The following is a 27,286-nucleotide window of genomic DNA, read 5'->3' on the forward strand; positions in this document are numbered from 1 at the left end:
GGCCGAGGAGGTGCTGCCGTTGGGAAGAATGGGACGCAGGAATGCTGGGTGGTTTATTGATTTATTTATTTGGGCAGGTGCAGGTTAGCCTGACTGTAGGGATCGCTGGCCTGATAACAGCGAGAACGCACTTGTGCAGCCTTATCTGCCGCATTCTGGGCAGTGAATGAGCTGGCCCTTCTTTCCCAAAACACTTCCAGCCTGGAAGAGTGGCTGGGCCCCGGGACTCTGGAAACGAGCAGCATGGCTTAGTGGATAGAGCATGGGCCTGGGAGCCAGAAGGTCGTGGGTTCTAATCCCGCTCTGCCTCTTGTCTGCTGTGTGGCCTTGGGCAAATCACTTCACTTCTCTGGGCCTCCGTTCCTTCATCTGGAAAATGAGGATGGAGACTGCGAGCCCTACGTGGGACAGGGACTGCAGGCAACCCGATTTGCTTGCCTCCCTCCCGTGCTTAGTACAGTGCCTGGCACACAATAAGCACTTAACAAATACCACAGTTATTATTATTATTATTATGGCCCAGCTAATCTGATCAATCAATCCATAAACTGTACTGAGTGAGCACCTACTGTGTGCAGAGCATTCATTCAATCGTATTAGCTGAGCGCTTATTCATTCTTTCATTCAATAATATTTATTGAGCTGTTACTGTGTGCAGAGCCCTGTACTAAACACTTGGGAGAGTACAGTACAACAATAAACAGACACATTCCCTGCCCACGATGAATTTACAATCCATTCATTCAATCGTATTTATTGAGCACTTACGGTGTGCAGAGCACTGTCCAGAGCACTGTACTGAGCCTGGGGGAGAGTATGGAAGAGTTAGTACACACAACAACCATTACATTGTCCTCTCTCAAGTGCTTAGTACAGTGATCTGCACATAGCGCTCAATAAATACGACTGACTCTCTGAAGACCCCTGCCCTTAGAGGGCTTACAGTTTAGCGGGGGAGGCAGACACTAAAATAAATTACAGACAGGAGGAAGTAATAGAGAATAAAGATATGTTCAGGAGTGCTATGGGGGCACTGAGCAGCCAGCTGGTTAGCTGGAGCAGACGTGCTGAAGTGTAGTTGGAGGGGGATGTAGGGTGGGGAGATGAAAGGTTAATCAGGAAAGGTCTCCTGGAGGAGATGGGATTTCAGGAGGGCTTTGAAGATCTGCCGGGAGCAGGCGTCTGCCGGATGTGAAGGGAGAGGGAGTTCTGGGCTGGAGGGAGGACGTGAGCAAAAAAAAAACAAGTGGGGAGTAGGAGAGATGAGAATGGGATACAACATCTAGTTCAGCTGGAGAGGAATGAAGGATGAAAGGTAATAATAATAGTAATAATAATGGTATTTGTTAAGGGCTTACTATGTGCCAAGTGCTGTTCTAAGTGCTGGGGTAGATACAAGGTAATCAGGTTGTCCCAAATGGGGCTCACAGTCTTAATCCTCAATTTACAGATGAGGTAACTGAGGCGCAGAGAAGTTGTGACTTGCCAAAGTCATACACAAGTGGCAGAGCCAGGATTAGAACCCATGACCTCGGACTCCCAACCCCATGCTCTATCCACTAAGCCTCCGGCCTGGAAGTCAGAAGGACCTAGATTCTTATCCCAGTTCTGCCACTCGTCTGCTGGGTGACCTTGGGCGACTCACTTCACTTCTCTATGCCTTAGTTACCTCATCCGTAAAATGGGGATTGAGGCTGTGAGCCCCGTGTGGGACGGGGATTGTGTCTAACCTGATTATCTTGCATCTACCCCAACACTTTTTTTATGGCATTTATTAAGCGCTTACTATGTGCAAAGCACTGTTCTAAGCACTGGGGAGGTTACAAAGTGATCAGGTTGTCCCACGAGGGGCCTCACAGTCTTAATCCCCATTTTACAGATGAGGGAACTGAGGTACAGAGAAGTTAAGTGACTTGTCCAAAGTCACACAGCTGACAGTTGGCGGAGCCGGGATTTGAACGCATGACCTCTGACTCCAAAGCCCAAGCCCTTTTCACTGAGCCACGCTGCTTCTCTTAGTACAGTGCCTGGCACATGGTAAACACTTAACGCATACCATAAAAATAAATTTGAATGCCCTAAAGCCGACAGCCAGGAGTTTCTGATGCAGAGAGGAATGGGCAGCTATTGGAAGATTTTGAGACACAGTTGAGAATACCGTGCAAACAACACTTTAGAGAAATAAACTGGGCAGCAGAGTGAAGTGTGGACTGGAGGAGAGACTGGAGGCCGGATTATTATTGTTATCATTATTATTTTATTATATTTGTTAACCACTTATTATGCATCAGGCACTTTTCTAAGCACTGGGATAGCTAAAGGTTAATCAGGTTGGACACAGTTCCTGTCCCACCTGGGGCTCACAGTCTAAGTAGGAGGGAGAACAAGCACTGAATCCCCATTTTTCCAGGTGAGGAAACTGGGGCACAGAGAGGTTAAGTGACTTTCCCAAGGTCACACAGCAGACATAGCAGAGGCAGGATTAGAACCCAGGTCCTCTGAACTCCCAGGCCTGGGATCTTCCCACTAGGCCACTGTGCTCCTAAGAGATTTTTCAGAGATGAGGCTGCTACTGCTGCCCCACATCCTCCACGGTCGGTCAGTAAATCAATGGTATTTATTGAGCACTTGCTGTGCGTAGAGCACTGTACTAAGCATTTGGGAGAGTACAATACTACAGAGTTGGTACTATTGGTATTATTACTATAGTATTTGTTAAGCAGACGACTAGTAGGCACCAGGAGAGAATACGCAGAATCTGAAAGCAACGTATTTGGAACTTCAGACATTTGGAGTAAGCTCCTGGAGGATAGAGATTATTTCTTCTACCTCTTTTGTACTCTCCCCATATGCCCAGTTCAGTGTTCTGCACACAGTAGACTACAAGCTCCTTTATACAATTGAGAAGCAGCGTGGTCTAGTGGATAGAGCAAGGGCCTGGGAATCAGAAGGACCTGGGTTCTAATCCCAGCTCCGCCACTTGTCCGCTTCGTGACCTTGGATTCATTCATTCATTCAGTACTGAGCTCTTACTGTGTGCAGAGTACTGTAGTAAGCACTTGGAAAGTACAGTTTGGCAACAGATAGAGACAATTCCTACCCAACAATGGGCTCATAATCTAGAAGGGGGAGATAGGCAACAAAACAAAACAAGTAGACAGGCATCAATACCATCAAAGTAGGTAAATAGAATTATAGCTATATACACATCATTAATAAAATAGAGTAATAAATTTGTACAAATATAGAAAGGTGCTGTGGGAAGGGAGCAGAGTGAAGAATAGACAGACTAAAGCGGGGAGAAACAGGAGGATGGGAGATCAGAGAGGAGGCCGATGCAGTCATCCAGTCGGAATAGGATGAGAGATTGAACCAGCAAGGTAGTACCTTGGATGGAGATGAAAAGGTGGATCTTGGCGATGTTGTGAAGGTGAGACCGGCAGGTTTTGTTGATGGATTGGATGTGTGGGGTGAACGAGAGAGCAGAGTCGAGGTTGACACCAAGGTTGTAGGCTTGTGAGACCTGAAGGATGGTGGTGCTGTCCACAGTGACGGGAAAGTCAGGGAGAGGACAGAGCTTGGGAGGGAGGATAAGGAGCTCTGTCTTGGACATGTTGAGTTTTAGATGGCGGGCAGACATCCAGGTGGAGATGTCCTGAAGGCAGGAGGAGATACGAGCCTGGAGGGAGGGAGAGAGAACAGGGGAGGAGATGTAGATTTGGGTGTCATCTGCGTAGAGATGATAGTTGGATGATAGTGACTTGGATGAGTCATTTCATTTCTCTGGACCTCAGTCACCTCATCTGTAAAATGGAAATTAAAACTGTGAACACCCATTCGGGAGATGGACTGTGTCCAACCCAATTTGCTTGACTCCACCCCAGTGCTCAATATAGTGCCTGGCACATAGTAAGCACTTAGCAAATTCCACAATTAACTATACAATATATTTACAATATTGTATTCTCCCAAGTGTTCAGAACACATTTTCTGTTCTGAGCACAGGGAACAGTGCTTCGCCCACAGTAGACTGTTAGCTCCTCGAGGGCAAGGATCATGTCTAACACCTCTGTTGTACTCTCCCAAACGCTCCGCACAGTGCTCTGCACACAATAAGCCCTCTGTAAATGTCAGAGATGGGTTAATTGGTTGATTGGTGTGAAGCTGTGACATGTTTTTTCTGACATTTGGAGGTCGGATGATTGGTGGAATCTCCAGCGGTTCACCCCCTGGGACGTCAGGGGTCATATTGAAAATAATTACAGTTGAAAGAAGCATCTTAAAACCTTAAAATAATTGAATTTTGCATAGTTGTCCTGGGCATCCTGATGCCTCTTTGGTAGGCAGATTCCTGGCCTGGCTCAGGATGGTTGGGCTCGGGAGCTGATGGTCTTCCCTTCTGCTCCTAAAACTGGAAAAACTCACAGCCTGCCTGCCGCAGCGTCCAGCCAAGTGGGCCAGAGTTAACCAGGAGTCCCCTTTTGAATTGCAAATTAATTTTAATTACACCATCCCTGTCCTAGAAGGAAGACCAAGCGGTCATCCCATCCATCCCCCAGCCTCCAAGCAGCCGGGGCAGGGCCTCCCAGAATAGCTCTATCGTCAATCAGCAAACAAATTGCGCGGGAAAGCCCTCTCTGGGCCAACAGTCTCAGGCCCATGAGGACAGGACTGAATAATAATAATAATAATAATAATAATGGTATTTGTTACGCACTTGGTATGTGCCAAGAACTGTTCTAAGCACTGGGAGAGCTACAAGGTAATCAGGTTGTTCCACGTAAGGCTCACGGTCCTAATCTCTATTTTACAGATGAGGTAACTGAGGCACAGAGAAGTTAAGTGACTTGTCCAAAGTCACACAGCTAAGTGGCAGAGCCGAGACTAGAACCCATGACCTCTGACTCCCGAGCCTGTGCACTTTCTGCTAAGCCATGCAGAAGCCAGCCAGGTCCCCGACTTTCCCTTGGCTGGACTCATCCTGGCTTCTGGGGAAGGAGAGGAAGTCCTGCATGCTCTCTGATGAAACGGAAGTTAGGGACCCGGGGAAGGGTTTTTTTTTGTGTGTGTATGTGTGTGATTAAGCAGTAGCACCCCAGCTTCCCCACCCCCCTCCGCTACTCACCCCCCCCCCACCTCCGCACAAATAATAAAAAGAATAATAACAGTGTCTGTTAAGCGCGTACTCTGTGACCGTCTCTATATGTTGCCAACTTGTACTTCCCAAGCGCTTAGTCCAGTGCTCTGCACACAGTAAGCGCTCAATAAATACGATTGAATGAATGAAAGAATGAATGACAAGCACTGTGTTAAGCTCTGGGGCAGGTAAATCCATGCAGATCAAACACAGCCCAGTCCCCCACACTGGGAGGATGGGAATTTAATGCCCATTTTACAGATGGGAAAAGCGAGGTTCAGAGAGGTTAAGCGTTGTGCCCGAGGTCACACACAGCAGACAAGTGATTAGAACACAGGAGTCCACACTCCCAAGCCCGGGCTCTGCCCACTAGGCCCCCGCTGCCCCTCCTCTGGTCCTACCCCCTCTCCCTTCCTCCTCCACCCAGAGTGGGGAAAGATAGCAGTATTGCCTAGTGGATAGAGTATGGGCCTGTGAATCAGAAGGTCATGGGTTCTAATCCCAGCCCTGACACTTTTTTTTTAATGGCATTTATTAAGTGCTTACTATGTGCAAAGCACTGTTCTAAGCACTGGAGAGGTTACAAGGTGATCAGGTGGTCCCAAGAGGGCTCACAGTCTTAATCCCCATTTTATAGATGTGGTAACTGAGGCCCAGAGAAGTTAAGTGAGTTGCCCAAAGTCACACAGCTAAGTCAGCCTGGTGATCTTGAGCAAGTCTCTTCACTTCTCTGTGCCTCAGTTACCTCATCTGTACAATGGGGCTTGAGACAGTGAACCCTACATGAGACAGGGATTATGTCTAACCCTATTTGCTTATAATAATAATGATGATGGTATTTGTTAAGCACTTACTATGTGCCAAGCACTATTCTTAATGCTAGGGTAGATACAAGGTAATTATGTGGGGCTCATAATAATAATAATAATGATGGTATTTGTTAAGCGCTTACTACATGGCAAGCACTGTTCTTAACACTGGGGTAGATACAAAGTAATCACGTTGTCCCATGTGGGGCTCACAGTCCTAATTCCCATTTTACATCATCATCATCATCATCATCAATCGTATTTATTGAGCGCTTACTGTGTGCAGAGCACTGTACTAAGCGCTTGGGAAGTACAAGTTGGCAACATATAGAGACAGTCCCTACCCAACAGTGGGCTCACAGTCTAAAAGAGGGAACTGAGGCAGAGAGAAGTTAAGTGACTTGCCCAAGGTCACACAGCATACAAGTGGCGCAGCGAGGATTAGAACCCACGACCTCTCACTACCAAGCCCGTGCTCTTTCCATTGAGCCACGCTGCTTCTCCAGTGTTTAGTAAAGTGCCTGGCACATAGTAAGCGCTTAACAAATACCACAATCATTATTATTATTAGTTTCCCACAACCGAGCCGGGCCAGGGACCCAAACCAGTCAGGCAGCCCCTCTTCCTCCTGGAGTTTCTGTATGAAGCCGTCTGCATTCGTTGTGGTGTAGAGACTCCACTTTGTCTCCCTGGATTGATTGGAAATGCCTCGAGGCCGGGGAAGAGTGTATCCTCCTCTCTGGACCCTGGTGGTCCCAGCCCTGTCCGGGAACTCACCTTTGGAGGGGCCGAGGAGACCCCGCGGCCATCGGTGATGAAGATGAAGCTAGGCCTGCAGCTCAGGCCCATCGAGTTTAATTGTAGGTGGTGGCAGAGAGTGGGTTAGGAGACTGTGAGCCCGTTGTTGGGTAGGGACCATCTATATATGTTGCCAACTTGTACTTCCCAAGAGCTCAGTACAGTGCTCTGCACACAGTAAGTGCTCAATAAATATGATTGAATGAATGAATGAATGAGGGGCTGGCTCTCTAGAAGGGACTTTCGCGGGTAATCTAAATCTGCCCAGAAAGCTTATCATCATCACACTCCCCCTCTTCCCTACTTCCCTGAGGACGGCTGGAGTCCTCTGCAGATAGGGCACTTGACTTGTTTCAGAGGCCGCAGGGAGAGTCGGGTAGCCCAGAGGTCCAGGTGGACAGAGCTGGGAGAGTCGGTTAGCCCAGGGGGCCAGGTGGAAATATATCTCCAGCCATCAGCATGCCCTGACGGTACCCCCCCCCCCGCCACACACATTTTGTCCCCGGGACACTAGAAGTCCTGGAAGAGCGACGCTTTGGGAAAGGCATCAAGCGTCCCTCACTGTCTTTCAGGACTGACACTTAGTCAACTGCTAAACCCCACCAGTTCTTCCTCCCCAACCATTTTTTTTTAATGGTGTTTGTTAAGTGCTTACTACGTGCCAGACACCGTACTGAACACTGGAGTAGCTACAAGATAACCAGGTTGGACACAGTCCCTGTCCCACGTGGGGCTCACAGTCTTAATCCCCATTTTACAGATGAGGGACCTGAGGCCCAGAGAAGTGGAGCAACTTGCCCAAGGTCACCCAGCAGATGAGTGGCAGAGCCGGGGTTAGAACCCAGGTCCTTCTGGCTCCCAAGCCCCTGCTCTATCCACTACGCCACACTGCTTCTCAGCGCCAACCTTTTCCTGGCTCCAACCCTTCTCCTTCACCCAAACAGCCAGCGTGAGACATATCCAGCCTCAGCCCCCTCACCAGGCTTTCAACTTCCAGCCTCTTCCCCCTTCAATCCTGCTATACGCCTCAGCCCGCTTCTCTCCTCTCCTCAAAAATTTCCTGAGGCCGCCCGCCATCCCACACCAGGTCCCTGGGACTAGGCAGGATTCCCAGACCGGGCCCTCAGCCTGTCCCAGCCCCAGTTGTTGAGATCGAGATCCCGTTAATCTGCTGTGGGGAGCAGGATGGCTTAGTGGCTAGAGCCCAGGCCTAGGAGTCAGAAGGTCATGGGCTCTCATCCCGGCTCCACCACTTGGCTGCTGTGTGACCTTGCCCAAGTCTCTTCCCTTCTCTTGGCCTCAGTTACCTCAGCTGTAAAATGGGGATTGAGACTGTGAGCCCCCCGTGGGAGAGGGACTGTGTCCAACCTGATTTGGTTGTATCCAGCCCAGCGCTTAGTACAGTGCCTGGCACATAGTGAGCGCTCAACAAATATACAAATATACAAATATAAAAGCACTTAACCTATACCTGTATGTATGTATATATGTTTGTATGTATTTATTACTCTATTTATTTATTTATTTATTTTATTTGTACATATTTATTCCATTTATTTTATTTGGTTAACATGTTTTGTTTTGTTGTCTGTCTCCCCCTTCTAGACTGTGAGCCCGCTGTTGGGTAGGGACCGTCTCTATATGTTACCAACTTGTACTTCCCAAGCGCTTAGTACAGTGCTCTGCACACAGTAAGCGCTCAATAAATACGATTGAACGAATGAATGAATGAAATACCATAATTATTATTATTATCTTGAAGGAATCATTCAGTTTTGCCTGACCAGGTGACTTGGTGGGTGCTCAGAAGTCTTCCATTTTGTCTTGGCTTCAGGTGGTTTTTTTGTGTGTTTTTTTTTTTAGTGGCATTTATTAAATGCTTACTATGTGCAAAGCACTGTTCTAAGCGCTGGGGAGGTTACAAGGTGATCAGGTTGTCCCACGGGGGGCTCAGAGTCTTCATCCCCATTTTACAGATGAGGTAACTGAGGCACAGAGAAGTGAAGTGACAGCTGACACTTGGTGGAGCTGGGATTTGAACCCATGACCTCTGACTCCAAAGCCCAGGCTCTTTCACTGAGCCACGCTGCTTCTCTGGGTGTTCTGTGTTATTAACACAGGTGTTCTGTGGCTTGGAGCAGTTGGCTGGGTTCATGGGTCCAGGTGAGGGCAGCTTTAGTTTCCTCCCCTTTAATTGGGGGATCCAGAGGTGGGCTGACCAGGCCACGCTGCTTCTCATAGAAGTAAGATCGTCAGGTTGGTCTGTGAGCCCAGTTTGGGCAGGGGTTGTCTTTCTTTATTGCTGGATTGCACTGGCCAAGCGCTTAGTACAGTGCTCCACACACAGTAAGCGCTCAATAAATGCGATTGATTGGATTGGATTGGCAAGGCAAGCCCTGGTGGGGCCGGGCAGGTGGGATGTGAGGGCGGAGGTGAATGGGAGGGAAACGGATCATCATCATCAATCGTATTTATTGAGTGCTTACTATGTGCAGAGCACTGTACTAAGCGCTTGGGAAGTACAAGTTGGCAACATATAGAGACAGTCCCTACCCAACAGTGGGCTCACAGTCTAAAAGGGGGAGACAGAGAACAAAACCAAACATACTAACAAAATAAAATAAATAGAATAGATATGTACAAATAAAATAAGTAAATAAATAGAGTAAAAAATATGTACAAACATATATACATATATACAGGTGCTGTGGGGAAGGGAAGGAGGTAAGATGGGGGGGATGGAGAGGGGGACGAGGGAAACGGATGGGTGGGAAAAGAGGGAACCTGGGTCTGGGTGTGAATGCCTCTCTGTGCCATTTGACCTCTGCCACCTCAGCCCCGGCGCCTTCCGGACCTAACCCGTCTGGCTTTCTTGTGTCTTTCAGAATGGCACTCAGAAAGCCTGGGATTTCATGAGGACTCATGACAGGTAAGTGCGTAGATGTGTGCTGTGGGTAGGGATTGCCTCTTTTGCTGTATTGTACTTTCCAAGCACTTAGTCCAGTGCTCTGCACACAGTAAGCGCTCAATAAATACGATTGAATGAATGAATGTTGGGTTCAGACCAGATTCCCCTGACTGTCCTGCTGGGGGGGCCTTTGTTCCTGGATAATAATAATAATGATAATAATGTTGGTATTTGTTAAGTGCTTACTATGTGCCAAGCACTGTTCTAAGCGCTGGGGGGGATGCAAGGTAATCAAGGTTGTCCACGTGGGGTTCACAGTCTTCATCCCCATTCTACAGATGAGGGAACTGAGGCCCAGAGAAGTTAATAATAATAATGATGGCATTTGTTAAGCACTTACTATGTGCAAATCACTGTTCTAAGCACTGGGGAGGGTACAGGGTGATCAGGCTGCCCACGTGGGGCTCACAGTCTTAATCCCCATTTTACAGATGAGGGAACTGAGGCCCAGAGAAGTTAAGTGACTTGCCCAAAGTCACACAGCTGACAAGTGTTGAAGCCGGGATTAGAACCCATGACCTCCGACTCCCAAGCCCAGGCTCTTTCCACTGAACCACGCTGCTTCTCCAAACACAAGCGTGAAAGGACTGTTAGCTCTCACCCTCGAACTGTAAAACTTCTTGACCCAAGATAGAAAACTGTTCAAAATGCTTTGCAAAGGGACTATTTTATGACCTTTTGGGGGGAAGAGGTTCAAAATTGGCTAAAGCATTGTCTGGAGCCCAAGGAACTCTTCAACCCATTCCCCTTACTACCATCCTGAGAGTTTCAAGACAGAAGGCCTGTTTTGACTCCACCTTTACTCTAAAGGTGGGGCTCTGTGTGTGTGTGTCGGGGGGTGGAGGGTGGAAGGGGTCATTCAACTGTCCGGTCCTATCCATCCATCACAGTGCCATGACATTTGTCAATCAATCAATAATATTTTTTGAGCGTGATGTGCAGAACACTGTCCTAAGCACTTGGGAAAGTACAATGCAGCCGAATTAGCAGGCATGTTCCCTGCCCATAACGAGCTTGTCGCCCATTCGTTGATGTCCTTTGCCAGCCCTTTCCAAATAATAATAATAATTTGTGAAGTGCTTATAATGTGATAAGCACTGTAGTAAGCGCTGCGGGGTAATACAAACAAATTGGGTTGGACCCAGTCCCTGTCCCAAGTGGGGCTCAGAGTCTTAATGCCCATTTTGCAAATGAAGTAACTGAGGCACAGAGAAATGAAGTGACTTGCCTAAGGTCACACAGCAGACATGTGGCGGAGCAGGATTAGAACCCAGGTCCTTCTGACTCTCAGGTCCGGACTCTATCCACTAGGCCATGTTGCTTCTCTAAATCTGCCTCTTCTGTTCTGGAACCACGATCCGGGTCCTGAGGGTCTGGAGTTGGGTGGTCCCCAGCCAGGCTCCCGAGTGCTGGATGATCCTCTCAGCCCCGACATCTGCTCAATGTCATTGTACTTCCCAAGCGCTTAGTACAGTGCCCTGCACACAGTAAGTGCTCAATAAATACGATTGAATTGAATCCCCATTGGGGAGCACCCCCAACCGCCTCAGCTCCTCCTGCCCCCAACTTTCCTCCTCCCTGGGACCAGGACCAATCCTGAAGCCTAGAAAGGACAGGCGAGTGGAGAGAAGCTTCATAGCCTGTGGATACCCTGAGCCTGGACATCACAAGGACCTGGGTTCTAATCCTGGCTCCACCACTCACCTGCTGGGTGGCCTTGGGCAAGTCGCTTCACTTCTCTGGGCCTCAGTTACCTCATCTGAAAATGGGGACTATGACTGTGAGCCCCATGTGGGACAGGGACTGTGTCCAATTTGAGTCGCTTGTATCTATCTTAGTGCTTACTGCAGTGTCTGGCACATAGTAAGTACTTAACAAATACCATAAAACTTTCTGGGAGAGGCAGCCTTCCAACTGAGCCCCTGACAGAGACAGAGATGCTCTCTTCTCCGTTGAGCATGTCACCGGGTGGATTTGGACCCCTGCCCACGCTCCCAGAACTGGGATATCGCCTTTCTGCGTCCCCAGAAACATGGGCACCTTTTCTGGGCTGCTGTGGGACTTGGCAGAAGGGGCTGAGAGGGACGGAGATGGAGTGTTTATAAAGGAAGATACCAGACATTAAGTGATGCATTAGTGGAACTGTGCCAATCCAGGTCCTCCTCCTAATTCTGCCCCTTGCCACCTCTGCGATCTCTCTGTGTCTCAGTTTCCTCACCTGTAAAATAGGGTTAAAATCCCTACTCTCCATCCCTCAGGTTGGGAGCTCTGTGTGGGCAGGGGCTATGTCCAAATTGATTGTATTGTATCTGCCCCCAGCACTTAGCACAGTGCTTGGCACAGAGAAAAAACTTAAAAGCATCTTCATTCTTATTAGATCATCTGAAAGCCGGACTGTCCATTACACAATCAGATGAATGGCCACTCTACCGTGGAGTGAGAGGTCTGGTGGCTCTAATTTCACCAGGAGCTTTGATTGCTGGCTCACTCTGAACAACCTGCATCTCTGTTTCTCTGTGTATGACTGTGTATGTTAGGAAGGCCTGTATACGTAACACAACATCTGCAAGCACTTCCCTTTTATAGTGCCACAAGGCCTAAGTGAGCAGTGAACACTAGGAATTCTGGGCCCATTGGGTGGAAGTTGGGGGAATGTTGGAATTCCCTGTATTTCATAAATGGTGCCCCAGCGCTGGAATCCAGAGGCTTTCATCAGAGCATATTTCCAGGGGAGCTCCAAATGCCCAAATCTTTTCCCCTTCTTGATCCTTCTTGGTAGCCAATTTGGAGGAAACTGATAGAATTCCAGAGTTTTATGGTGGGTGGCACTTATTCATTCATTTATTGGATCATATTTATTGAGTGCTTACTGTGTGTGAAGCACTGTAATAAGCTCGTGGGAGAGTACATTATAACAATAAACAGATGCATCCCCTGCCTACAACGAACTTACAGTCTAGAGGGGGAAACAGACATTAATATAAATAAATAAATTACAGATATGTACATTGCCGTGGGGCTGGGCGGGAGGTTGAATAGAGGGATCAAGTCAGGGTGGACACAGAAGGGAGTAGGAAAAGAGGAAAGGAGGGCTTAGTCAGGGAAGGCCTCTGGGAGGAGATGGGCCTTCAATAAGGTTTTTGCGGGGGAAGAGTCATTATCTGTCAGATATGAGGAGGGAGAGCGTTCCAGTTCAGAGGCAGGGCTTGGGTGAGAGGTCGGCCATGAGATAGTGAAAAGTTTGGCCTGAAATAGGAGAGTAGCGAGTTGAGATAGGAGGGGGCAAGGTGGCTGAGTGCTTTAAAGCCAATGGTGAGGAGTTTTTAGTTGATGTGGAGGTGGTTGGGCAACCACTGGAGTTTCTTGAGAAGTGGGGAAACATGGCCTGAACGTTTTTGTAAAAAAAAATGGCCTGGACAGCAGAGCGAAGTATGGACTGGAATGGGGAGAGACAGGAGGCAGGGAGGTCTGCAAGGGGGCTGATACAGTAATCAAGGTGGGATAGGATAAGTCATTGGATTAACGTGGCAGCAGTTTGATTGGAGAGGAAAGGGCAGATTTTGGCGGCGTTGTGAAGGTGGGACCGACAGGATTTAGTAACGGATTGAGTATGTGGATTGAATAAGAGATAGGAATCAAGGATAATGCCAAAGTTGTGGGCCTGTGAGACAGGAAGCATGGTGGTGCCATCTACAGTGATGGGAAAGCCAGGGGGAGGGCAGGGTTTGGGTGGGAAGATAAGTGCCATTTTAGACATAATAATGATAATAATAATAACAACAATAATAATAATAGTAATAGTATTTGTTAAGCCCTTACTGTGTACCAAGCACTGTAAGCACTGGGGTAGCTACAAGGTAATCAGGTTGTCCCACATGGGGCTTACAGTTTGAGGTGACAGGAGGATATCCAAGTAGAGGTGTCTTGAAGGCAGGAGGAAATGCGAGTTATCTTGGGGAGCTGAAAATAGTAACCTCCCACATCAGTGGTACCTCAACATTAGCCCTTTCATTCCCCAACATTTTGTGTTTCTGAGACTTTATAGTACTTAGCTCACTAAAATAACAGTGAGAAACATAAAGCATTTTGCTAAGGGTGGACATAATGATAATATAGTAATTTACATAAAAAATACCAGCCACGGAAATATCTTCAAGCCACCTACCTCCCACCCCGATGATTCTTTTTTAAATTAATTGTCACAGAATTACAGTTTTCCCGTACCACTAGGTGATTCAAGACCACCCCATGCTATGGGAAAATCCTTGTATTTCTGACTTCCTCTGGCAGTCTGGTTACAAAATGAGCATCAGAAACATTCATCAAAAAATTTTGTAGGAGAAAAAACTCTTCAATTAAATCCCAGTTGTGTAAGCATGGACTCTTGTGCAATTACGAGTAGAAAACACAAAACTTGGGTTTTAATGAGCTGCAGTGTGGTCTAGTGGAAAGAGCCCAGGTCCGGGAGTTGGAAGACCTAGGTTGTAATCCTAGCTCTGCCACTTGCCTGTTGTGTGACCTCGGGTAAGTCACTTAACTTCTCTGGGCCTCAGTTTCCTCATCTGTAAAATGGGGATTAAATGCCTCATCTCCTTCCTATGTGACCCACGAGCCCCACATGGAACAGGGACCATCTCTGTATATATTATATCTACCCCTGCATTTAGTATCATGCTTAGCACACAGTAAGGTCTTAACAAATGCTACAGTTAGGATTATTAGCCTGAAAACGTGTCGAGTACCAAAATAGGCCAGTTTGCCTAGGAAAAAAACCCAACCAGTCAGGGCACTTTCTAAAATGTTCTTTAGAACAGGCCGTTTATTTTTGTAGGGTTTGTGCAAGCTCTGTTTGTCTTTTAAGAAGTGTCTATCCCTGTGGCTCTTTGAGTGCCAAGCGCTTAGCGTGGTGCTCAGCACTTGGTAAACGCAGAGTAAATTCCATTTATCATTCATTCATTGGTTCATTCAATCGTATTTATTGAGCGCTTACTGTGTGCAGAGCACTGTACCAAGTGCTTGGGAAGTACAAGTTTGCAACAACTTGTATTTATCAATTGATTGATTCTGCCTGAGGGCCCTTGGTCAGCAAAGCAAGGGTGAACAGATTTCCGACATCAGGGTCCCTCGTCTCTTATGCCACTTTTGGTCACTCAGGGAAGGAAAGCGACTGTTGGGGTCTTGGCTGGGGGGAGGCGGATCACAAAAATTTACTAAAGCAAAAGACAGCGGCAGACCGAGATGAAAAAAAAAATAAAAACAAGTCCAGATGTTCAAGGTGTTATAAGAGATGCTTTACATTTTTGTCTGCAATAGCAGGCATGTGAAGACAAGACCAGCAATGAGTGGAAAGGCCATCCTTGTTTCTTTACACAAATGCATGTCAAAAGGAGAGGATCTGGTTTATCACGAAATACAAAGCAGGGGATGGGAGATGGGGGTGGTACAGGGGCCAGGAGGTTTTTTGGGATAAATTCTCCGAGGCTCCAAAAGGCTCCCGGAAAAAAAGGGAAGTGAAGGGGCGCCTGTCCACAGGCGTTCCAGACAAAACCGAATCAGGTATCCCGCTGAACATTTTATCTGCAAATGTGTTCACTTCCTAAGGGCAGTGGAGATTCTGTGAGGGCCAGAGCAGAACGGAGGTGAGAATTGGGTGAGCCCGTTGTTGGGTAGGGACCGTCTCTATATGTTGCCGATTTGTACTTCCCAAGCGCTTAGTACAGTGTTCTGCACACAGAAGGCGCTCAGTAAATACGATGGAATGAATGAATCGGGTGATGCAAGACTTGGGTGTCTGAGGCTGCTGCTTAGGGAAGCAGCATGGTGGATAAAGCACAGGCCTGATAGCCACAAGACCTGAGTTCTAATCCCGGCTCTGCCTCTTCTCTGCTGAGTGACCTTGGGCAAGTTACTTCATTTCTCTGTGCCTCAGTTCCCTCGACTGCAAAATGGGGATCCCATACCTGTTCTCCCTCCTACTAAGACGGCGAGGCCCATGTTGGACAGGAACTGTATCCGGCCTGATGAAATTATATCTACCTCAGCACTTAGAGCAGTGTTTGATCCATAGCAAGCACTTAACAAGTACCATAAAAAAATCTTGCAAACACATTTTTCAATCTGTGGATGATACAGGTTGGTGCCAGGGGAACTCCTAACAACCAGTTCCACTCCTAAGCAGCTCCGCGAGGAAGAGCCAACTGGAAAATGAGGAACCCTCTATGGATTTCTGTTTTCTCAGCTCCCTTTTCCCCTTGTTACCTTGGATAATGGAGAGTTGACTGTGCCACCAGATGCAGAGTAAGGAACCTGGGCCAAAAGAGAAGCAGCATGACCTAGTGTAGATAGCAAGTGCCTGGAAGCCAGAAGGACCTGGATTCTAATCCTGGCTCTGCCGCTTGTGTGCTGTGTCACCTTAGGCAAGTCAATTAACTTCTCTGTTCCTCGCTTACTTCATCTGTATAATGGGGATTCACATGGTGAGTCCCAAGTGGAACATGGACTGTGTCCAATCTGATCAGCTTGTATCTAATAATAATAATAATAATAATAATAATGGTATTTGTTAAGCGCTTACTGTGTGCAAAGCACTGTTCTAAGCACTGGGGAGGTTACAAGGTGATCGGGTTGTCCCATGAGGGGCTCACAGTTTTAATCCCCATTTTACAGATGAGGTAACTGAGGCACAGAGAAGTGAAGTGACTTGCCCAAAGTCACACAGCTGACAGTTGGAGGAGCTGGGATTTGAACCCATGACCTCTGACTTCAAAGCCCGTGCTCTTTCCACTGAGCCACGCTGCTTTTCTAAGCTTCTCTAAGCAACCTGTATCATCTACCCCAGCTCTTAGTACAGTGTCCAGCATATAGTAAGCACTTTACAAATACCATTAAAAAAAAAAAAACGAGAAACAACCATTGCTGGGTTTCAAGGCATGGGTGATTTCTAGACTGTGAGCCCGTTGTTGGGTAGGGACCGTCTCTATATGTTGCCGACTTGTACTTCCCAAGTGCTTAGTACAGTGCTCTACACACAGTAAGCGCTCAATAAATACGACTGAATGAATGAATTTCTGCCTCCTAGGATTTTGGGGGTGTTTCTTTCCTCTAATTTCTCTTACCCCTCCACATCCCAAGCCTATCCCTGGGCTCAGCCCACCACACATTTTCACTCAATCTGTCTGGCTCAGATAAATATCTCAGTATTATTTGAAGAGCAGTTGAGAGGTCAGAAGTCAGATGGAGAGATGGCTTGTTGGCTCATCAATGGGGATATCTTTCAGAGCTAAGGATCGACAGGCAGCCTGGAGTCAAAATTCAGCCTGCTTCTGGGATATGCAGTGGTCAGAGAGCTGGGCACGGCAAGTAGAAACCCTTTGGGGAGGAATGAACAGGAATCTGATGTTGGGATTTGGGAGAGCTGGTGGAGAAATCCTGGGTGGTCTTCACAGCTCCCAGGATTCTTGAATTCCCCCCTGCAACAGGAAGCCTTCCTGGTTGAAACCCACCTCCTTTCTCAGCGTCTCTCCTTTTTATGGACAGGTAACAGTCATAACAATTATGGTATTTGTTAAGTGCTTACTATGTGCCGGGCACTGTAATAAGTGCTGGGGTGGTTACAAGCAAATAGGTTGGACACAGTCCCTGTCCCACGTGGGGCTCACAGACTCAATCCCCACTTTACAGATGAGGTAACCGAGGCCCAGAGAAGTGAAGTGACTCGCCCAAGGTCACTCAGCAGACAAGTGGTGGAACCAGGATTAGAACCCATGAACTTCTGTCTCCCAGATCCATGCTCTATGCAGTATGCCATGCTTGCTTGTGTGGAATAGCCTGCTTCAGAGTCCTCCTGGGTGTGTCTGCCACGGTCTCTGTGCATGCGCCTCTCTGCCTGTCCCGCGCCCAGCAGAGGAGCAGGCGAATGGGAAACAGCAGATCCCTTCCACACACACCAGTGGTCCTCGGCTTCTGGGATTTGGGGAGGACATTTCTAAGATGGTTGTTTGCCAGTCCACGGGCAGGGCCAGCGTCATATGTCGGCTCACTCCTTCCGAGACCCGGACCATTTGTCAGCTTCCCGGGGACAACAGCTGCCTCGCTGACGGCCAATCCAGTGGCTGCAATGGGGAGAGCGATGGTCAGAGGGGAGGCCGAGACTCCTTCCTCCACCTTTCAGGAATGCCACGCCGGGGGTCACTCGGCCAGGACCAGCCCCCCAACGACCTCCTCAATGGCTCCAGCCTACCCCGAACTCACGGCCTGGCTTCATTTCCGACAGTGAGCCCCGATTCCCCTCACCAGATGGACGGTCCCGTGCGGGGCCGGAATAAGGGCTTAGCCAGATATGAGTGGAATTTGGTTTAAAATTCAAACCGCTCATCGGAGAGGGGCCGCGATCTGCCTCACAGCCCCGCTGCCTGGCACCAGCCAGCCCCAGGATGCAGACCGTTTGGGGTTTCCCCTGGGTCGTGGAAGCCAGCACCCACTGTTTCCGGGTGCGCGGGTTGTTATGGAGGTCAACGGTCTCGTGTACTGAGCTCCTGCCCAGTGCTCCTCTCCGATGACTGATTTCCAGCTGGAACAGGAAGAGATCGCTCCCTCAGAGATGGAGGAATGTCTCTGCTGGAGTCTCTCCTAGCTTCAAGTCTCCATCATCCCTAATGGAAAAAGAGAAGCAGGGTGGCCAATTGGATAGTCAGAAGGACCTGGGTACCAATCCTGGCCCCGTCACTCGTCCGCCGTGTGGCCTTGGGCAAGTTGCTTCACTTTTCTGGGCCTCAGTTCCCTCATCTGTAAAATGGGGGTTAAAGACTATGAACCCCACTTAGGACATGGACTGTGTCCAACCCGATTAGCTCGTATCTACCCCAGAACTTAGTACAGTGCCTGGCCCATATTAAGCACTTAAGAAATACCATCAATCAATCAATCAATCAATCATATTTATTGAGCGCTTACTGTGTGCAGAGCACTGTACTAAGTGCTTGGGAAGTACAAGTTGGCAACATATAGAGACAGTCCCTACCCAACAGTGGGCTCACAGTCTGGAAGGGGGAGACAGAGAACAAAACCAAACATACTAACAAAATAAAATAAATAGAATAGATATGTACAAATAAAATAAATAAATAGAGTAATAAATATGTACAAACATATATACATATATACAGGTGCAGTGGTGAAGAAAAAAATAAAAAAAAGTTTTGACAAAACAGGAGGGTAAGGTATATGTGAGACCTTCCCTCCACAGAACATTGTGGCTGCCTAGGATCTGTTGTGAAATTAAAAAGGCTCAGATGGCTCAGAATCTGGGTTGGTTAGGAGCCATCTACACTTCCCAAATGGCCTAAATACACCCTCTCCATCTGCTTATTTCAGTGGAAAGTCCAGGGCTGGTGTAATATTTTCAGGCCAGGAGCTTTCCAAACCTGTCTTCAGGGCATATTTTGAGTGTTCTTGGCAGATCGGCTATCACCCTCATTCAATCAACCAGTCTTAACCACTCTTAACCACTTCAATCAACTTAACCACTCTTAACAAACAATAATAATAATTCATTCATTCAATCGTATTTATTGAGTGCTCACTGTGTTCAGAGCACTGTACTAAGCGCTTGGGAAGTACAAGTCGGCAACATATAGAGACGGTCCCTACCCAACAACAGGCTCACAGTCTAGAATGGGTAATAATAATAATAATGATGATGGCATTTATTAAGCGCTTACTATGTGCAAAGCACTGTTCTAAGTGCTGGGGAGGTTACAAGGCCTTGGTCAGGTTGATCATGATCAGGTTGTCCAGCGGGGGGGCTCACAGTCTTCATCCCCATTTTAAAGATGAGGTCACTGAGGCCCGGAGAAGTGAAGTGACTTGCCCAAAGTCACACAGCTGACAAGTGGCAGAGCCAGGATTTGAACCCAAGACCTCTGACTCCAAAGCCTGTGCTCTTTCCACTGAGCCACAGGCAACAAAACAAAGCAAGTAGACAGTTGTCAAAACCATCAGAATAAATAGAATCATGGCTATATGCACATCATTAATAAAATAATAATAATCAAATAATGGGTTGATACAAATAGACAAGTAGTTAAAGAACATGAGAGGAGATAGACACATCATTCAATAATCCATAGAAAGATAAGTATCCAAGGAGGCCGAGGGGGTTGAGGCCATGGCTTGACTGGAATGCATGGGAGGATGAATCAGAGAAGGCCACCTGGCAGAGGTGAGAAGCAGCGTGGTGGAAATAGCACAGGTCTAGAAGTCCGAGGATCTGTGTTGTAATCTTAGCTCTGCTACTTGTCTGCTTGTGACCTTGGGCAAATCACTTCACTTCTCTTTGCCCCAGTTACCTCTGTAAAATGGGGATTAAGACTGTGAGCCCCACCTGGGACATGGACTCTGTCCAACGTGATTATTTTGTATCTACCCCAGTGCTTAGTTCAGGGCCTGCTGCATTGTAAGCACTTAAGGAATGCCATTAAAAAAAAATACCATTAAAAAAAAAAAAGAGGTGGCTCTTCAGGAGGCTTTGAAGAAGGCCAGGAATGTGGTTTGGTAGATTGGAGCGAGGAGGGAGTGCCGGAGAGGGAGACGAACGTGTTCATTGGTCAGAGTGTTGCAAGAAAGGTTTGGCTAGGCTAAAGTTGGGAGAAGCGATGAGCGTGAGCTGGGATGTAGCGGGAGGAAAGAGCGGATAGAGAAGCAGGAGCGGGCAGGTGGAGAGCCTCGAGGCGGCTGGTCAGGAGTCGTTGTTGTTAACGAGAGGCAACGGGAACCCCTGGTGCCAGGGGCTCTGAGGCAAGTTCACTCAGATCCCCCGTGGATTTGCATAATGCCACGGTTGGTGGGAGCTGCGCATCCATTTAGCGATGTGCGTTGCGAAACTGGGGCGATTAAGAGAAATTATGAATCAGGAAGGAAGCTTTTGATTAAAGGCAAATCCGAATGAGGACCGAGAACCTTCCTCTGTGGTCTGGAAGTTACCGGATCAAAAGGGACAGAAGCTGGTGGGCGGGTTTCCCGGGGACTCACATGCGTGCTCCTGGTGACCTTGGCCGGCCAGAAGGCCCTACCCCAGTGACCCGAAACATCTCTCTCTGTCTGCAGGTTGTCCCCCTCTCCCTCTGGAGCCATATCAGGGTTTAGCGGGGGGCTTCCCCAACCCCTTCGGTGGACACACCTGGGCCCCAAACCTAGCCAGGGGCACCTAGCGGTCCTGGGGCACTGGACAGCAATATATCTGATCGTTGGTGGTGTTTCCCGTGGTCAGCCTCACAGTCCCTCCAGCCCAGGATTCTGGGAATCGGGACCCTTGGAGGAACTTGTTGGTTGCCCTCCTGGACACTCAACCTCACAGTCAGGGGATGGACCATTCACTGCCCCCGACTCGCCCCTCTCCATCCCTGACTCTCCCCTGGTGACCCAGCATGGGTCATCCAATACCCTTAGTTCGCCCCTCTCCATGATGATGCTAATGATGATGACGGTATTTGTTAAGCGCTTACTACGTGCCAAGCACTGTTCTAAGCGCTGGGGTAGATCCGAGGTTATCAGGTTGTCCCACGTGGGATGCGCAGTCTTAATCTCCATTTTGCAGATGAGGTAACTGAGGCACAGAGAAGTGAAATGATTTGCCCAAAGTCATACAGCTGACAAGTGGTGGAGCCAGAATTGGAACTCACGACCTCTGATTCCCAAGCCCGTGCTCTTTCCATTAAGCCACGCTGCTTCGTGGATGCCGCTCTCCGTCCCTGACTCTCTCCCAGTGACCCAACACAGACCAACACACACCCCTGATTTCCCGCTTTCCATCATTCCCTCCACCCCAGTGACCCAGCCGGGACCATCCCACACCCCCCAGCTCTCCCATGAGCACAGGAGGGCATTCGGGTCTTTCTCCCCGACCAGCTGCGGGTTCGCAGACGGGAGGGAAAGGCCCCAAAATGGAATCGGGTCCAGAAAGCGAGCGCTGCACCTCCAGGCGCGGAATGTGAAGCGAGCCGGGCGTGTTCAGTCTAGAGGGAACAGGGCCCGCGCGGGCGGAAGGTGGGGCGGTGGCGGGGTTGGCGGGGAGGGCGTGATTCCTCCCCACAAATATGTGAGAGGATGTTATAAAGAGGCCGGGGACCAATTATGTTCATTAGTCAGAAAGCGGGGAACCAGAAGGGACAGCAGAAGCCGAAGCGAGTTGCAATCCAGTTAACTGGGCCGGCCTTCCCAACCCGGGCGGGCAGGCGGGCGGGGGAGCGGGGCACGTTATGTAACAGTCGGGCCCGTGGAGCATCAAGCCCAGACACGGCGCCCGGCTCGGTGGGCCGGGCTTAGGAAACGCAAGACGAGAGCTGCTGGGAGGCAGGGGAAGGGACCGGGCCCCCCCATCCCCAGCACCCCCATCTCTCCAGGCCCTGAAGGAGCCAGGGATCTCCCCGCTCTTGCCTGGATCTCTGCTCCGGCTTTCTCCCGTCTTTAGGGTGGATGGCCCGGTTGGCGTTTCCAGCTAGATTTGGTTCTCTGCATAAGCCCCGTCAATCGGGTCACTCAGACTCCACAGCGGATAGAAGCCCCCCATGTCTTCCTTAAATGGAGAAGCAGCGTGGCTCAGTGGAACGAGCCTGGGCTTTGGAGTCAGAGGTCATGGGTTGGCTCCGCCAACTGTCAGCTGTGTGACTTTGGGCAAGTCACTTAACTTCTCTGTGCCTCAGTTCCCTCATCTGTAAAATGGGGATTAAAACCGTGAGCCCCCCGTGGGACAACCTGATTACCTTGTAACCTCCCCAGGGCTTAGAACAGTGCTTTGCACATAGTAAGCGCTTAACAAATACCATCATCAGGGTGGGGCCGGTCAGTAGGTACCCACAGGATTTGGCCCAGGATCTAGTGGACCACTCTGATGCTCCCTGCCACCTGGCCCAGCATTTAGTCCTTGGGCTGCTGGGAGAGACCGTGCCGGCTTGGGCCTTCCAGGGGCTCCAGAGAAAGGCCTTCCCAGGACTTCCGGGAAAGAGCCAGACCTTTACGGGAATCCCGGTTCTCGGGAAGAACGCAGGGTGGTTGAGCCTCTTAACCTCTGATTAAACCTGGTGGTGCCCTCAGTGCCCCATGGCACAACCCATGCTGGGCACGGGTTGCAGGCCGCCTGATTCTTCACTCCTCAGTCAGTCACACTGTCGGGATTCGCTGTCAGATTGTGCTTTCCTTCATTCCCTGGACTTCTGGATGTCTGTGTGCACGGGTGCTTCCTCGTGCATATGTGTGTGTGTGTGTGTGTGTATACGTATGGCGAGGGGCCGTGGTCGATTTAATACGTCGGTCAACTGGCGTTCGGATAAGCTGGTGCCCAGAAACACAGGCAGCTCAGTGCCATCCCCAGCCCAGTCGAGAGCTGAGCGTCTATCCCAGCATCCTCCACATCACATGGCTCATTCGACCGATGGTATTCCCTGCCAACGTGTACTTCCCAAGCGCTTAGTCCAGTGCTCTGCACACAGTAAGCGCTCAATAAATACGATTGGATGAATGAATGAATGACCACTTTCTCCCTCTGAACAGAGCACTGTACTGAGCGAATGGGCGAGGACAATACAGTGGGGAGACACTCTCCCAATCCCCAAAGGGCTTCAGTATGTATATATGTTTGTACATATTTATTACTCTATTTATTTATTTATTTATTTTACTTGTACATATCTATTCTATTTATTTTATTTTGTTAGTATGTTTGGTTTTGTTTTCTGTCTCCCCCTTCTAGACTGTGAGCCCACTGTTGGGTAGGGACCGTCTCTATATGTTGCCAACTTGTACTTCCCAAGCACTTAGTACAGTGCTCTGCACACAAGCGCTCAATAAATATGATTGATTGATTCAGGTCAGGTGGGAGGTAAGCTTGTTGAGGGCAGCGTACGTGTCTCCCAGCTCAAGTGTGTTTTGCCAAGAGCACAGTGCAGTCACCCAGTCCGGCGCCCTGAAGGTGCCCAGGACGGAGCAGGGAATCAATCTATAATTTTCTTTATTTATGCTATTGTCTGTCTTTTGCTACCTCTAGACTGTAAGCTCGTTGCGGGTAGGGAATGTGTCTGTTATACTGTTATACTGAACCCTCCCAAGCTCTTAGTGCAGGGCTCTGCACACAGTAAGCGCTCGATAAATACAACTGACTGACCGATTGACCGTTGACTTTAAGGCACTCAATCAACTCTCTCCCTCCAGTTTATCCTCGCTCCGCTCCCACTACACCCCAGCTCAGCCACTTTACTCCCCACAAGCCGGCCTACGCTTTCCCCCAAGTCGCTCTGTGCCGTTTTCCTTGGATCCGAGGCCGTGAACTGCCCAGTCCTGCTCAAAGCAGGGTTCCATGAGTGGAGAGGCCCTGCAGAGACCTTCTCTTTTTTTATTTAATGGTTAAGCACTTACTGTATACCAGGCATTGTACTGAACCCTAGAGTAGATTCAAGCAAATCAGGTTGGACGTAGTCCCTTGTCCCACATGAGGCTCAGTCTCAATCCCCATTTTGTGGATGAGGGAACTGAGGCACAGAGAAGTGAAGTGACTTGCCTAAGGTCACGCAGGAGACAAGTATTCTTGGCCCAAACTGTGACCAGGCCCAGAGGCCAGTGGCCAAAGGATCTCCTATCAATTAATCAAGCGTATTTATTGGGTGCTTACTGTGTGCAGAGCAGGGGACTAAGCGCTTGGGAGAGGACAGTAGAACAGAGTTGGTAGACATGTTCCCTGCCCATTTCACTTCTCTTTCCCTCGGTTACCTTATCTGTAAAATGGGGATGAAGGCTGTGCCCCCATGTGGGACATGGACTGTGTCCAACCTGATTATCTCGTTTCTACTCCAGGGCTAAGGAACGGGGGAATAAAGGGTGTGAATCCAAGTGCAAGAGTGACACAGAAAGGAGAGGGAGAAGAGGAAATGAGGGCCTAGGAGGGGAAGGCCTCTTGGACGAGACTTCATCATCAATCATCAGTCGTATTTATTGAGGGCTTACTGTGTGCAGAGCACTGTACTAAGCGCTTGGGAAGTACAAGTTGGCAACATACTTGCTTTGAATAAGGCTATGAAGAGGGAGCCTCCTGTAGAAGGCTGCATCCCCACTGCCCGTCTGCTGCCTGGAGATCATGGGAGAAACAGCGTGGCCTAGTGCATAGAACGCAGGCCTGGGAGTCATGGGTTCGAATCCTGGCACCACCACCTCTCTGTTATTGTGATCTTGGACAAGTCACTTCACTGTGCCTCAGTTACCCCATCTGTAAAATGGAGATTGAGACTGTGAGGCTCACATGGAACAGGGACTGTGTCCAACCCGATTTGTCGGTATCCACTCCAGCGTGGCTCAGTGGAAAGAGCCCGGACTTCGGAGTCAGAGGTTGTGGCTTCAAATCCCGGTTTCACCACTTGACAGCTGTGTGACTTTGGGCAAGTCACTTAACTTCTCTGGGTGGGCCTCAGTGACCTCATCTGTAAAATGGGGATTAAGACTGTGAGCCCCCTGTGGGACAACCTGATCACCTTGTAACCTCCCCAGCGCTTAGAACAGTGCTCGGCACTTAGTAAACGCTTAATAAGTGCTATCATTATTATTAGTAGTAGTACAGTGCCTGGCACATAGGAAGTGCTTAATAAATACCATTATTATTATTAATAACAAATTCCATTTTTAAAAATGTAAAGTGCTTGGAAGGGAGTCTATCAGGGGCCTGGGTAGGGTGCAAATGAGCTTCTCTGTGGTCTCCCCACCCACCCCCGTCCCCCCAGAAACCTGAAGCAAAGGGGAGCTCTAGGGTAGAGCGTGCCAGGGGCTGTGAGTATCATTTGAAGAGGAATAGGCTCTTCTCCCCAAATTCGGCATCCCACACACCAAGAGCAGCCAAGTATGGCTTAGTGGATAGAGCACGGGGCTGGGAGTCAGAAGGGCATCATCATCATCATCATCATCATCATCATCATGGCATTTATTAAGCGCTTACTATGTGCAAAGCACTGCTTTAGGCTCTGGGGAGTTTACAAGGTGATCAGGTTGTCCCACGGGGGGCTCACAGTCTTTAATCCCCATTTTACAGATGAGGTAACTCAGGCACAGAGAAGTTAAGCAACTTGCCCAAAGTCACACAGCTGACAATTGGTGGAGCGGGATTTGAACCCATGGCCTCTGACTCCAAAGCCAGTGCTCTTTTCCACTGAGCCACGCTGCTCATGAGTTCTACTTTTTAGACATCTTCTTCTTCTTTTAGACTGTGAGCCCACTGTTGGGTAGGGACTGTCTCTATATGTTGCCAACTTGTACTTCTCAAGAGCTTAGTACAGTGCTCTGCACACAGTAAGCGCTCAGTAAATACGATTGATTGATTAATGATTCCACTCCCAGCTCCGCCACTTGTCTGCTGTGTGACCTTGGGCAAGTCGCTTCAATTCTCTGTGCTTCAGTTACCTCATCCATAAAATGGGGGTTGCAACTCTGAGCCCCATGTGAAACTGCGACTGTGTCCAACCCCATCTGCTTGTGTCCACCCCAGCGCTTAGTACAGTGCCTGGCCCATAGAAAGGGCTTAACTGATACTATGATTATTATTATTAAATCAGCCCCCATGCCCAGAGCCCCGTCACGGTTTTAGACCCCTCGGGAGCTGATTAAGAGGAAACAGAATCTCATACAGTTTAGAGGGAGGGTCAAGTTGGAGTGAAAGGCGTAACTTCCCCTCTGATTTCCTGGTTACCTGATCTCCCGCCCTGCCAGTCAGGGGTTGGGGGGTTGGGGGGTCTATGTTTCTCTCAGTCCTCTGTAATAGTAATAATAATTGTCATCACTGTGGTCTCTGTTAAACACTCACTGCGTGCCAAGCATTGTATTAAGCGCCCAGGGTAGATACAAGATCCTCAAGTCAGACAGTCTCTGTCCAACATTGAGCTCCTAGTCTAAGCAAGAGGGAGAACAGGCATTGAATCCCCATTTTACAGAAGAGGAAACTGAGGCACAGAGAAGTGAAGTGACTCATTCAAGGTCTCAGAGCAGACAGGTGGTGGAGTGGAATTAGCAACAGTGTGGCCTAGTGGATAGAGGACGAGTCTGGCAGTCAGATGGACCTGGGTTCTAATCCTGGCTCCAGCACACATTGGCCATGTGACCCTGGGCAAGCCACTTCACTTCTCGTTACCTCGGTGACCTCATCTGTAAAATGGGGGTGAAGACTGTGAGCCTCCATGTGGGACATGGACTGTATCCAACCTGATTAGCTCGTATCTACCCAGTGCATAGCACAGTACCCGGCACATAGTAAGCACTGAACAAATACCACAGACAAAAAATCAAACAAAAACCTAGGTCTTCTGTCTCCCAGGCCTGGGCTTTTTCCACCTGAGCATTGAGTGGTCTCCATGAAATGCTTCCCCTCCCGTGGGACATTTCACCATTTCACCCCTCTTTGAGATTTACACTTGGAGATATAGGTGGGCACACTCCTGCTCTCCCAGGTTATTGAAACAGACCTAGTAATAATAATAATAATAATAACGGCATTTATTGAGCGCTTCCTATGTGCGAAGCACTGTTCTAAGCGCTGGAGAGGTCACAAGG

General features: G+C 48.8%; 1 protein-coding gene across 1 annotated transcript in view; it reads left to right on the forward strand.

Moving 5' to 3' along the window:
* The window catches only part of NUDT14 (nudix hydrolase 14), an 86,792-nt gene that overhangs the window by 30,507 nt on the left and 28,999 nt on the right, over positions 1–27,286 (forward strand). The window contains exon 2 of the mRNA XM_038765845.1: positions 9,630–9,673. Coding sequence (XP_038621773.1) covers positions 9,630–9,673 — 44 coding nt within the window. The remainder of the gene's footprint in view (positions 1–9,629; positions 9,674–27,286) is intronic.

Source organism: Tachyglossus aculeatus, chromosome 23 (assembly GCF_015852505.1).
Source record: "Tachyglossus aculeatus isolate mTacAcu1 chromosome 23, mTacAcu1.pri, whole genome shotgun sequence".
Classification (NCBI taxonomy): Eukaryota; Metazoa; Chordata; class Mammalia; order Monotremata; family Tachyglossidae; genus Tachyglossus; species Tachyglossus aculeatus.